We start from the raw sequence: 13,549 nt of genomic DNA, 5'->3' as shown, positions 1-13,549 counted from the left end.
AAGACTTAATGTTACCTACAATGTTGATGTCACATGTCTTACTCGTGGAGAAATACAAACCAGCAACAGATGCCAACACTTGCAATATATTAGATGATGAGTCACTTCTCTTTCACGTTTATCTCTTGCCCTTTGGAAAAATACAGAATTCTCAAATTCTATATTGGAAATATTCCATAGGAAATATATTGCCCTAATAAAATAGCATAAATCGTTAAACTCTTCTAACGTGTAAAATATAGGCATGAATGTAAAGAAGCAAGCACGTATCCTCACTCCACAGTCATCATAGCTCTTCACTTTCTCCACTCTCCATTTAAAAACTACACAAGCAAACGCTCTGACGCAGTGAGACCGTGGACTTGCGATAACAGGCGGAGAAAGATTGGGCAACTTGATTCTTCTAGACTCTTTACTGTAACCAGCCAGTGTTCTTCCATGACGCCCAGGCAACCCGCCAGAAACAAGGATGGCCTAACCTAGCCCACGGGGCGCGGCGTCACCATGTTAAAGAAATTCTTGGTCTATAAAGGAGACATTCTGGTTTATCTCCAAACATTATACATTTTTAGGTGGAAGAACGGAGCTGGTAGAGACCAATCAATTATACCATAAATGAACAATGGCGCCGACGAATGAGAGACATATGAACGGTATGTGGACTGCTATTTCACTTATTCCTGCATTATTACATGTTCATTAGGCTAATGCATGAGCATTTAATGGTATTGCAAATATATATTGACTATAATTAGTTATATCGTGAATTCAAATGTTTACTGTTCTCTCAAAATCAAAATAAAAGATGTGCAAATTTTTACTGTGTTTTGCTGGAGAATAAAAGTTGTCACAATGCCTTTAGAATGGACTTACGTCAGTGTACTATAATGTCACCCAGAGCCCTCTATCTGGTCGGGTCAGGTGTTACCTGTTCACGCGCTGCTCAGCGCCCAGTTCTCCTGAAGATGGGCAGTGGGGAAAGCCGCCCTGGTAAGGTGTCTCTCTGCGGAGGTATTGAATAGAATAGACCTTTGCAAAATAAGTAGATACAATTTACACTTAATTGTTTGAAATGCGTAAAAAAAGAAAAAAAATTATAATATATATATATATATATATATATATATATATATATATATATATATATATATATATAGTAGCCTAACTTGCTATGTTGGGGAAAGAAAGAAAGACAGATAAATAAAGACCCGGTCTGTTACAGAACTCATAGTAAGATAGCGGGAACCAACTGTGCGCAGGAGCTGCAAGGTGCGCCACTAGTGCAGTAGCTACCTGTCTCATGCAGGCATGGTTCCATGATGCAGGTTATTGGACAGCGTCTGTAGTCTCTGACCTAACAGCCAATATGTTGAACGATTGTATCAATTTCAATGTTGGAATTTTTAATTGCGTATAGACTAAATATCAGCTGAAACAAAACATGCCACCTATTTTTGGATTCATTGCGTTATTCTGAACTGTAAATGCTAACAAAATGGCTGATTACTAAAGTTTAGGATTGATGAAATCTGCTACATGATGAAAATGCCCCAATACAATTGCCTACATGCAGTAGGCTATAAAGAGTATTAAGTGGATGACAGTTATCCTGTCTGTCAATAGGTTACATGCAGTAGGTTATAAAGAGTATTAAGTGGATGACAGTTATCCTGTCTGTCAATAGGTTACATGCAGTAGGTTATAAAGAGTATTAAGTGGATGACAGTTATCCTGTCTGTCAATAGGCTACATGCAGTAGGTTATAAAGAGTATCAAGTGGATGACAGTTATCCTGTCTGTCATTATTGTCTGGGTGTGGCCCGAATGGCACCTTATTCACCATATAGTGCACTACTTTAGACCAGTTCCATTTGAATTGCAGCCCCAGTCAGTGGTCAGTCAAGAACGAGCGGTTGACATTTTTGAACACCCTTAGCCAACCCGGGACGCCAATATATAAGGGTAAGCTTACAGAATGCGTCACAGCTGAAATAAGGGTTGAGTTACAGGTTGCTTCCCAAATGGCACCATATTCCATATGTAGTGCACTAATGACCAGAGCCCATGTTCAAAAGTTGTGCACAAGAATAGGGTGCCATTTGGGACGCATCTACAGTAGCAGTGTTACAGCTGCATTAGAGGGCTATCTACAGTAGCACTGTTACAGCTGTATTAGAGGGCTATCTACAGTAGAAGTGTTACAGCTGTATTAGAGGGATATCTACAGTAGCAGTGTTACAGCTGTATTAGAGGGCTATCTACAGTATCAGTGTTACAGCTGTATTAGAGGGATATCTACAGTAGCAGTGTTACAGCTGTATTAGAGGGCTATCTACAGTAGAAGTGTTACAGCTGTATTAGAGGGCTATCTACAGTAGCAGTGTTACAGCTGTATTAGAGGGCTATCTACAGTATCAGTGGTACAGCTGTTTTAGAGGGCTATCTACAGTAGCAGTGTTACAGCTGTATTAGAGGGCTATCTACAGTAGCAGTGTTATAGCTGTATTAGAGGGCTATCTACAGTAGCAGTGTTACAGCTGTATTAGAGGGCTATCTACAGTAGCAGTGTTACAGCTGTATTAGAGGACCATCTACAGTAGCAGTGTTACAGCTGTATTAGAGGACTATCTACAGTAGCAGTGTTACAGCTTTATTAGAGGGCTATCTACAGTAGCAGTGTTACAGCTGTATTAGAGGGCTATCTACAGTAGCAGTGTTATAGCTGTATTAGAGGGCTATCTACAGTAGCAGTGTTACAGCTGTATTAGAGGGCTATCTACAGTAGAAGTGTTACAGCTGTATTAGAGGACCATCTACAGTAACAGTGTTACAGCTGTATTAGAGGACTATCTACAGTAGCAGTGTTACAGCTGTATTAGAGGGAAATCTACAGTAGCAGTGTTACAGCTGTATTAGATGACCATCTACAGTAGCAGTGTTACAGCTGTATTAGACGACCATCTACATTAACAGTGTTACAGCTGTATTAGAGGACCATCTACAGTAGCAGTGTTACAGCTGTATTAGAGGGCTATCTACAGTAGAAGTGTTACAGCTGTATTAGAGGACCATCTACAGTAACAGTGTTACAGCTGTATTAGAGGACTATCTACAGTAGCAGTGTTACAGCTGTATTAGAGGGAAATCTACAGTAGCAGTGTTACAGCTGTATTAGATGACCATCTACAGTAGCAGTGTTACAGCTGTATTAGACGACCATCTACATTAACAGTGTTACAGCTGTATTAGAGGACCATCTACAGTAGCAGTGTTACAGCTGTATTAGAGGGCTATCTACAGTAGCAGTGTTACAGCTGTATTAGAGGGCTATCTACAGTAGCAGTGTTACAGCTGTATTAGAGGGCTATCTACAGTAGAAGTGTTACAGCTGTATTAGAGGACCATCTACAGTAGCATTGTTACAGCTGTATTAGAGGACTATCTACAGTAGCAGTGTTACAGCTGTATTAGAGGGCTATCTACAGTAGCAGTGTTACAGCTGTATTAGAGGGCTATCTACAGTAGCAGTGTTACAGCTGTATTAGAGGGCTATCTACAGTAGAAGTGTTACAGCTGTATTAGAGGACCATCTACAGTAACAGTGTTAAGGCTGTATTAGAGGACTATCTACAGTAGCAGTGTTACAGCTGTATTAGAGGGCTATCTACAGTAGCAGTGTTACAGCTGTATTAGAGGACCATCTACAGTAGCAGTGTTACAGCTGTATTAGAGGACCATCTACAGTAACAGTGTTACAGCTGTATTAGAGGACTATCTACAGTAGAAGTGTTACAGCTGTATTAGAGGACCATCTACAGTAGCAGTGTTACAGCTGTATTAGAGGGCTATCTACAGTAGCAGTGTTACAACTGTATTAGAGGTGGCAATCTGACTATGATACGATTCTGACACTGATGATATCTTGGCAATATAAGAAGTGTGATGTAAGCACATCGTCATGTATGATCAGAGACTCAACTGAGAGGGAAAAGTACTATCTTCTATGACTAAGACAGGTTTACAGGAAACAGTACAGACACCTGTTTAGTCCTAAACCTCTATGTTCTTGTGCTTTCTTGCCAACTCCTATTTCCCTGTCTCGATTGGCATGACAACAACCATAGGTGTTGGCAAGACATCACAAACGTGATCTGGATCTTCAACCAGGCTAATATGGGACCAGATCTGGAACCAGTCTAATATGGGACCAGATCTGGAACCAGGCTAATATGGGAGTAGATCTGGAACCAGGCTAATATGGGAGTAGATCTGGAACCAGGCTAATATGGGACCAGATCTGGAACCAGTCTAATATGGGACCAGATCTGGAACCAGTCTAATATGGAAGTAGATCTGGAACCAGTCTAATATGGGAGTAGATCTGGAACCAGGCTAATATGGGACCAGATCTGGAACCAGGCTAATATGGGAGTAGATCTGGAACCAGGCTAATATGGGAGTAGATCTGGAACCAGGCTAATATGGGAGTAGATCTGGAACCAGGCTAATATGGGAGTAGATCTGGAACCAGGCTAATATGGGACCAGATCTGGAAGCAGGCTAATATGGGACCAGATCTATAACCAGGCTAATATGGGAGTAGATCTGGAACCAGGCTAATATGGGACCAGATCTGGAACCAGGCTAATATGGGACCAGATCTGGAACCAGGTTAATATGGGACCAGATCTGGAACCAGGCTAATATGGGACCAGATCTGGAACCAGGCTAATATGGGACCAGATCTGGAACCAGGCTAATAAGGGACCAGATCTGGAACCAGGCTAATATGGGACCAGATCTGGAACCAGGCTAATATGGGACCAGATCTGGAACCAGGCTAACATGGGACCAGATCTGGAACCAGGCTAATATGGGACCAGATCTGGAACCAGGCTAATTTGGGACCAGATCTGGAACCAGGTTAATATGGGACCAGATCTGGAACCAGGCTAATATGGGACCAGATCTGGAACCAGGTTAATATGGGACCAGATCTGGAACCAGGCTAATATGGGACCAGATCTGGAACCAGGCTAATATGAGACCAGATCTGGAACCAGGTTAATATGGGACCAGATCTGGAACCAAGCTAAGTTGGGACCAGATCTGGAACCAGGCCAATTTGGGACCAGATCTGGAACCAGGCTAATATGGGACGAGTTCTGGAACCAGGTTAATATGGGACCAGATCTGGAACCAAGCTAAGTTGGGACCAGATCTGGAACCAGGCCAATTTGGGACCAGATCTGGAACCAGGCTAATATGGGACCAGATCTGGAACCAGGCTAATATGGGACCAGATCTGTAACCAGGCTAATATGGGACCAGATCTGGAACCAGGCTAATATGGGACCAGATCTGGGACCAGGCTAATTTGGGACCAGATCTGGAACCAGGTTAATATGGGACCAGATCTGGAACCAGGCTAATATGGGACCAGATCTGTAACCAGGCTAATATGGGACCAGATCTGGAACCAGGCTAATATGGGACCAGATCTGGGACCAGGCTAATTTGGGACCAGATCTGGAACCAGGTTAATATGGGACCAGATCTGGAACCAGGCTAATATGGGACCAGATCTGGAACCAGGTTAATATGGGACCAGATCTGGAACCAGGCTAATATGGGACCAGATCTGGAACCAGGCTAATATGGGACCAGATCTGGAACCAGGTTAATATGGGACCAGATCTGGAAACAAGCTAAGTTGGGACCAGATCTGGAACCAGGCCAATTTGGGACCAGATCTGGAACCAGGCTAATATGGGACGAGTTCTGGAACCAGGTTAATATGGGACCAGATCTGGAACCAAGCTAAGTTGGGACCAGATCTGGAACCAGGCCAATTTGGGACCAGATCTGGAACCAGGCTAATATGGGACCAGATCTGGAACCAGGCTAATATGGGACCAGATCTGGAACCAGGCTAATATGGGACCAGATCTGGAACCAAGCTAATATGGGACCAGATCTGGAACCAGCCATCTAACCTGTTGATATCTATCACTTTCTCTGACCCAGAGGCCCCTTTAGTCTGCGATGAAGTGCATTCAAGAAGAACTCTTGACAAAGTATTGACTGACACCATTTCACCTCGATCACACTGACAGCGTCAATGCGCAAAATGGTACGCAGCATCATCTGGAACATTCACATTCTACTACCATTTCTGTCAAGTCATCTACACATACCATTTTTGATGCATATGTTCGATAAATCCAACGTATGCACCACACAGAACGTACTGCAACTGCCTCTGCAACGCAATGCTGCAAGACAAACGTAGCGTTCCATTTTGAAATTAATGTGCTTCTGGTGTACCAAAACGCAATGACGCTATCGTTGTGATCGAGGCGTTAGCCTACCAGAACTTTCACTATCAGTTGTGAAAGAACATGGAATTATTCATGTACCTGTTCAAATGTGTTCAACATCTTACTGTGCATTTAAAAAACAGCTCTTGACAAACTGTCTGTCAACTGTTCTTGACAATGTATTGACACCACCAGAGACCAGCAGAACTTTATTATCTGCTACATTCTCTGACCCAGAGAGCCCTAGTCAGCTGTAGTCTGTCTATGACTGTACCGTATGTACCTGTTCAAGTGTGTTGTCCAATCAAGTGCTTTTTATCACCAGCTGTTGACAAAGTATTGACACTACCATGAACTGTTGAACCACCAGAGACTCCTAGTAAGGCTCCAGCAAGAGAGACCACCAGAACCATTTATGAACTGAGCTGTAAACTCTTTCTGACCCTCTATCTGATCCTCAGAGACCTCTAGTATTGACATTACTGTCTGTTCTCTCCTACCCCCAGAGACCTCTAGTATTGACAATACTGTCTGTTCTCTTCTACCCCCAGAGACCTCTAGTATTGACATTACTGTCTGTTCTCTTCTACCCCCAGAGACCTCTAGTATTGACATTACTGTCTGTTCTCTTCTACCCCCAGAGACCTCTGGTATTGACATTACTGTCTGTTCTCTCCTACCCCCAGAGACCTCTGGTATTGACATTACTGTCTGTTCTCTCCTACCCCCAGAGACCTCTAGTATTGACATTACTGTCTGTTCTCTCCTACCACCAGAGACCTCTAGTATTGACATTACTGTCTGTTCTCTCCTACCCCCAGAGACCTCTGGTATTGACATTACTGTCTGTTCTCTCCTACCCCCAGAGACCTCTGGTATTGACATTACTGTCTGTTCTCTCCTACCCCCAGAGACCTCTAGTATTGACATTACTGTCTGTTCTCTCCTACCCCCAGAGACCTCTGGTATTGACATTACTGTCTGTTCTCTCCTACCCCCCAGAGACCTCTGGTATTGACATTACTGTCTGTTCTCTCCTACCCCCAGACACCTCTAGTATTGACATTACTGTCTGTTCTCTCCTACCCCCAGAGACCTCTGGTATTGACATTACTGTCTGTTCTCTCCTACCCCCAGAGACCTCTAGTATTGACATTACTGTCTGTTCTCTCCTACCCCCAGAGACCTCTAGTATTGACATTACTGTCTGTTCTCTCCTACCCCCAGACACCTCTAGTAAGGCCCCAGCGAGCCCTGCGGAGCCCAAGGGGAAGCGGCCCCCAGTGCTTGTGGATGGGGTGACTCTGAACGGACCCACGCTGGACATCCGGGAAGCAGAGAGCTTCCTCAGAGACGCCATGCCCATCATCATGGAGGAGGCCGTCTGGAAGGCTACTGACGTCAAGGAGAAGGTAAAGATCTCTTTTCCAATTCTTTCGCACACCATGCACTTCCAGCCCCAGGATGCATAAAGGAAAATTAGATCTGTTGTGAAGTATACCAGAATATCTGTATGCTGGAGTTTCTTTTTCAAACAATAGGAAATGGACCTGTATAAGTGTTTATCAGGTAAATGGCTACCCGGACTATTTGCATTGACGTTGCTGCTACTTGCTGTTTATTATCTATGCATAGTCACTTTAACCCTACCTACATGTACATATTACCTCATTTACCTGGACTAACCTGTACCCCGCACATTGGCTCGGTACCGGTACCCCTGTATATAGCCTCGTTATTGTTACTTTATTGTTGCTCCTTTATTTTTTACTTTAGTTTATTTAGTAAATATTTTCTTAACTCTTATTTTTCTTAAAACTCCATTGTTGGTTAAAGGCTTGTAAGTAAGCATTTCACGGTAAGGTCTACACCTGTTGTATTCTGCGCATGTGACAAGTAAAATTTGATTTGATTTATATACTGTACATGTTCTTTATGAATGGTGAATAGGCCCAGGTAGTTTGTCTGACGTCAAGGATAAGGTAACTAGCTGTCACGCCCTGACTCAAGGGACTCGTATATGTTGAGTCAGGGTGTGTATGTTCTATGTTGTATATTTCTATGTTGATGTTCTAGTATGTCTATTTCTATGTTGGCCGGTGTGGATCCCAATCAGAGTCAGCTGTCGCTCGTTGTCTCTGATTGGGGACCATACTTAGGCAGCCTTTTGGCACTAGTTAGTTGTGGGATCTTGTTCCGTGTGAGGTATGTTGTTTGTCTACCTTGGACTTCACGTTTCGTTTCATTTGTTGTTTTGTCGCTTGTTTATTCAGTATAAATAAACATGAATGCATATCACGCTGCGCCTTGGTCCTTCTCGTTCGTCAACGATCGTGACAGAAGATCCCACCAAACGAGGACCAAGCAGCGTGTCCAGGAGCAGACAGCCTGGACCTGGGAGGAGATCCTGGACGGTAAGGGATCTTCAAGCCAGTGGTACGCGTCGCCAGCCCGGTCCGGCCTGTTCCTGTCCCTCGCACCAAGCCAGTGGTGCGCGTCGCCAGCCCGGCCCGGCCTGTTCCTGCCCCTCGCACCAAGCCAGTGGTGCGCGTCGCCAACCCGGTCCGGCCTGTTCCTGCCCCTCGCACCAAGCCAGTGGTGCGCGTCGCCAGTCCGGCCCGTCCTGTTCCTGCACCTCGCACCAAGCCAGTGGTGCGCGTCGCCAGCCCGGCCCGGCCTGTTCCTGCCCCTCGCACCAAGCCAGTGGTGCGCGTCGCCGGCCCGGCCCGGCCTGTTCCTGCTCCTCGCACCAAGCCAGTGGTGTGTGTGTCCAGTCCGGCACGGCCCGTGCCTGTTCCACCGGTGCCTGATCCGGCACCGGTCAGCTGCTCCACTCCGGATCCAGAGCAGTCCGCTCCACCGGTGCCCAGTTCAGCTCCGGTCAGCTGCTCCACTCCGGAGCCAGAGCAATCCGCTCCACCGGGGTCCAGTCCAGCTCCGGTCAGCGGCTCCACTCCGGAGCCAGAGCAGTCCGCTCCACCGGTGCCTGATCCAGCTCCGGTCAGCGGCTCCACTCCGGAGCCAGAGCAGTTCGCTCCACCGTCGTCAGTTCCAGCTCCAGTCAGCGGCTCCAGTTCAGACCCAGACGTCAGCGCCTCTCCAGGTTCGGGGTCTCCCACACCAGGGTCCAGACAGGGCTTGGTACTTCGTGGGAGGAAGGCGAGGGGAAGCAGCGCGCCGAGGTCCAGACCAGACCAGGGGCGCAACAGGGAGGCGGAGAGTAAGTGGTCGTCACGCCCTGAGCTGGATCTGCCTCCGAGACGGAATGCCCACCCGGCCCCTACCCTGTTATGTTTATGTGGCGCGGTCGGAGTCCGCACCTTTGGGGGGGTGTACTGTCACGCCCTGACTCAAGAGACTCATATATGTTGAGTCAGGGTGTGTATGTTCTATGTTGTATATTTCTATGTTGATGTTCTAGTATGTCTATTTCTATGTTGGCCGGTGTGGATCCCAATCAGAGGCAGCTGTCGCTCGTTGTCTCTGATTGGGGACCATACTTAGGCAGCCTTTTGGCACTAGTTAGTTGTGGGATCTTGTTCCGTGTGAGGTATGTTGTTTGTCTACCTTGGACTTCACGTTTCGTTTCATTTGTTGTTTTGTCGCTTGTTTATTCAGTATAAATAAACATGAATGCATATCACGCTGCGCCTTGGTCCTTCTCGTTCGTCAACGATCGTGACAGAAGATCCCACCAAATGAGGACCAAGCAGCGTGTCCAGGAGCAGACAGCCTGGACCTGGGAGGAGATCCTGGACGGTAAGGGATCTTCAAGCCAGTGGTGCGCGTCGCCAGCCCGGTCCGGCCTGTTCCTGTCCCTCGCACCAAGCCAGTGGTGCGCGTTGCCAGCCCGGCCCGGCCTGTTCCTGCCCCTCGCACCAAGCCAGTGGTGCGCGTCGCCAGCCCGGTCCGGCCTGTTCCTGCCCCTCGCACCAAGCCAGTGGTGCGCGTCGCCAGTCCGGCCCGTCCTGTTCCTGCTCCTCGCACCAAGCCAGTGGTGCGCGTCGCCAGCCCGGCCCGGCCTGTTCCTGCCCCCTCGCACCAAGCCAGTGGTGCGCGTCGCCAGTCCGGCCCGTCCTGTTCCTGCTCCTCGCACCAAGCCAGTGGTGCTGCCGTCAGCCCGGCCCGGCCTGTTCCTGCCCCTCGCACCAAGCCAGTGGTGCGCGTCGCCAGCCCGGCCCGGCCTGTTCCTGCCCCTCGCACCAAGCCAGTGGTGTGTGTGTCCAGTCCGGCCCGTGCCTGTTCCACCGGTGCCTGGTCCGGCACCGGTCAGCTGCTCCACTCCGGATCCAGAGCAGTCCGCTCCACCGGTGCCCAGTTCAGCTCCGGTTAGCTGCTCCACTCCGGAGCCAGAGCAATCCGCTCCACCGGGGTCCAGTCCAGCTCCGGTCAGCGGCTCCACTCCGGAGCCAGAGCAGTCCGCTCCACCGGTGCCTGATCCAGCTCCGGTCAGCGGCTCCACTCCGGAGCCAGAGCAGTTCGCTCCACCGTCGTCGGGTCCAGCTCCAGTCAGCGGCTCCAGTTCAGACCCAGACATCAGCCCCTCTCCAGGTTCGGGGTCTCCCACACCAGGGTCCAGACAGGGCTTGGTACTTCGTGGGAGGAAGGCGAGGGGAAGCAGCGTGCCGAGGTCCAGACCAGACCAGGGGCGCAACAGGGAGGCGGAGAGTAAGTGGTCGTCACGCCTTGAGCCGGATCCGCCTCCGAGGCGGAATGCCCACCCGGCCCCTACCCTGTTATGTTTATGTGGCGCGGTCGTAGTCCGCACCTTTGGGGGGGGGGGTACTGTCACGCCCTGACTCAAGGGACTCGTATATGTTGAGTCAGGGTGTGTATGTTCTATGTTGTATATTTCTATGTTAATGTTCTAGTATGTCTATTTCTATGTTGGCCGGTGTGGTTCCCAATCAGAGGCAGCTGTCGCTCATTGTCTCTGATTGGGGACCATACTTAGGCAGCCTTTTGGCACTAGTTAGTTGTGGGATCTTGTTCCGTGTGAGGTATGTTGTTTGTCTACCTTGGACTTCACGTTTCGTTTCATTTGTTGTTTTGTCGCTTGTTTATTCAGAATAAATAAACATGAATGCATATCACGCTGCGCCTTGGTCCTTCTCGTTCGTCAACGATCGTGACACTAGCTAGCCAGTTAGCCCTATTGACTTACTATGGGCTTGCGATCTCCACACTACAGTGGGTATTGTAGGTAGGTAAACATGCCAAAATTAATACAGCATGTATTCATTAAACGTAACAAGATAAAATATTGTAGTCAGGCAACATATGAGATGTGAATAGGCAACATTTCATTCCAAAGTCGGAGTGTATTTTCTCTCGCTTCAGCTCAGATAATGGCCGCCATTGATTTCAAGTAATGTTGCGTAATTTTTAACGTGGTTGCATCATATTTCTGTGGATACTTTCCATTGAAGCTTGCATCAATGCATGCTTCTAAATATGTACAAACGGAGTACGCATTCGAGAAGTGCCCTCCGTGCTCCGTTTTACAAACTTTGATTTGGACTCATACTCCGACCCTCCCGTGCGCTAATTTGCGTGCTCGGAGCATGGTGGTATGCATTTTGGGAAACACCCAAAGTCTATTTCCTTCTCTCCCATATAACAGGTGTGCGAGTGGCGTTCTCCGGAGCAGCTGAAGGACCTATTAGACCTGGAGCTGAGGGAAGGAGGCGAGGCACACCCCCAGATACTGCAGCGCTGTCGGGATGCCATCCGATACAGTGTCAAGACCGGTAAGGACCCAGCTCAACCCTGACTTAAACTCTAACCCCCAGACCTCAGCCAAACCTTGACTCAAAACCCCCATCCAAACCCTGACTTTCAAAACCCTGACTCTTTAAAAGATACCACTGAACTTCATCCCTAACCCTCTAACTCTCCAGCCCAGAGTCTCTCTCTCGCCATACGATACAGTGTCAAGACTGGTAGGAAACAGCTCAACCCTAACCCCCATGCAGCCAATCCCTAACCTTCAAAACCCCCAGCCAAACCACAAATTTAAAACCCCTGTCAACCAGGTCTGTCAACCAACTAACCTTCAAACTCTCCAGCCCAGACTCCCTCAACCCTCCCAGTCAGCTACCATTACATAATTAACTAGCTAGACCCTAGTTAGCCACCCTCACTGTACTGCACTCACGCTAGCTACTGGATAATACAGGCTATAGCCATATCATGGCTAACTAGGCCCTAATGTTAGCTACCATTAGGGTAGGTTTACAGTTAGCTACCATTAGGGTAGGGTTACAGTTAGCTACCATTAGGGTAGGGTTACAGTTAGCTACCATTAGGGTAGGGTTACAGTTAGCTACCATTAGGGTAGGGTTACAGTTAGCTACCATTAAGGTAGGGTTAAAGTTAGCTACCATTAGGGTAGGGTTAAAGTTAGCTACCAGTAGGGTTAAAGTTAGCTACCATTAGGGTAGGGTTAATATTAGCTACCATTAGGGTAGGGTTAATGTTAGCTACCATTAGGGTAGGGTTACAGTTAGCTACCATTAGGGTAGGGTTAATGTTAGCTACCATTAGGGTAGGGTTACTGTACTAAATGACCCTTACAGTCATGTGTGCATACATTTTACATATGGGTGGCCCTGGGAATCGAACCCACAATCCTCCCAATCAAACTCTCCAGCCCAGACTCCCTCAACCCTCCCAGTCAGCTACCATTACATAATTAACTAGCTAGACCCTAGTTAGCCACCCTCACTGTACTGCACTCACGCTAGCTACTGGATAATACAGGCTATAGCCATATCATGGCTAACTAGGCCCTAATGTTAGCTACCAATAGGGTAGGGTTACAGTTAGCTACCATTAGGGTAGGGTTAATGTTAGCTACCATTAGGGTAGGGTTAATGTTAGCTACCATTAGGGTAGGGTTAAAGTTAGCTACCATTAGGGTAGGGTTAAAGTTAGCTACCATTAAGGTAGGGTTAAAGTTAGCTACCATTAAGGTAGGGTTAAAGTTAGCTACCATTAGGGTAGGGTTAAAGTTAGCTACCATTAGGGTAGGGTTAAAGTTAGCTAACATTAGGGTAGGGTTAATGTTAGCTACCATTAGGGTAGGGTTACTGTACTAAATGACCCTTACAGTCATGCGTGCATACATTTTACATATGGGTGGCCCTGGGAATCGAACCCACAATCCTGCCGTTGGAAAGCACCATGCTCTACCAACTGTACTCACGCTAAGCTACACTAACCGATAT

The 13,549-nt window shown here is 47.4% G+C and overlaps 1 protein-coding gene across 1 annotated transcript; it reads left to right on the top strand.

The window, feature by feature from the left end:
* The first annotated feature begins 357 nt into the window (after positions 1-357).
* On the top strand, positions 358-12,108 carry LOC123484633 (acidic amino acid decarboxylase GADL1-like). The gene is made up of 3 exons (XM_045215167.1): positions 358-653; positions 7,548-7,732; positions 11,944-12,108. The coding sequence occupies exons 1-3, from the start codon at positions 623-625 to the stop codon at positions 12,091-12,093; spliced, it is 366 nt and encodes a 121-aa protein (XP_045071102.1). The 5' UTR covers positions 358-622; the 3' UTR covers positions 12,094-12,108.
* The last annotated feature ends 1,441 nt before the right edge of the window (positions 12,109-13,549 follow it).

This window comes from Coregonus clupeaformis, unplaced genomic scaffold (genome assembly GCF_020615455.1).
Source record: "Coregonus clupeaformis isolate EN_2021a unplaced genomic scaffold, ASM2061545v1 scaf0380, whole genome shotgun sequence".
NCBI classification, from domain to species: Eukaryota; Metazoa; Chordata; class Actinopteri; order Salmoniformes; family Salmonidae; genus Coregonus; species Coregonus clupeaformis.
Note: the sequence above shows the minus strand (reverse complement) of the source record. Positions and strands in the feature narration are given on the sequence as shown.

What these genes read in the sequence shown, in the direction of transcription:
- LOC123484633 (XM_045215167.1), top strand. Translation starts at nt 623, where the DNA reads ATGGCGCCGACGAATGAGAGACATATGAACG. An exon ending in GAATGAGAGACATATGAACG is followed by an intron (nt 654 to 7,547) that starts GTATGTGGACTG and finishes TCCTACCCCCAG; the next exon opens with ACACCTCTAGTAAGGCCCCA. An exon ending in CTACTGACGTCAAGGAGAAG is followed by an intron (nt 7,733 to 11,943) that starts GTAAAGATCTCT and finishes CCCATATAACAG; the next exon opens with GTGTGCGAGTGGCGTTCTCC.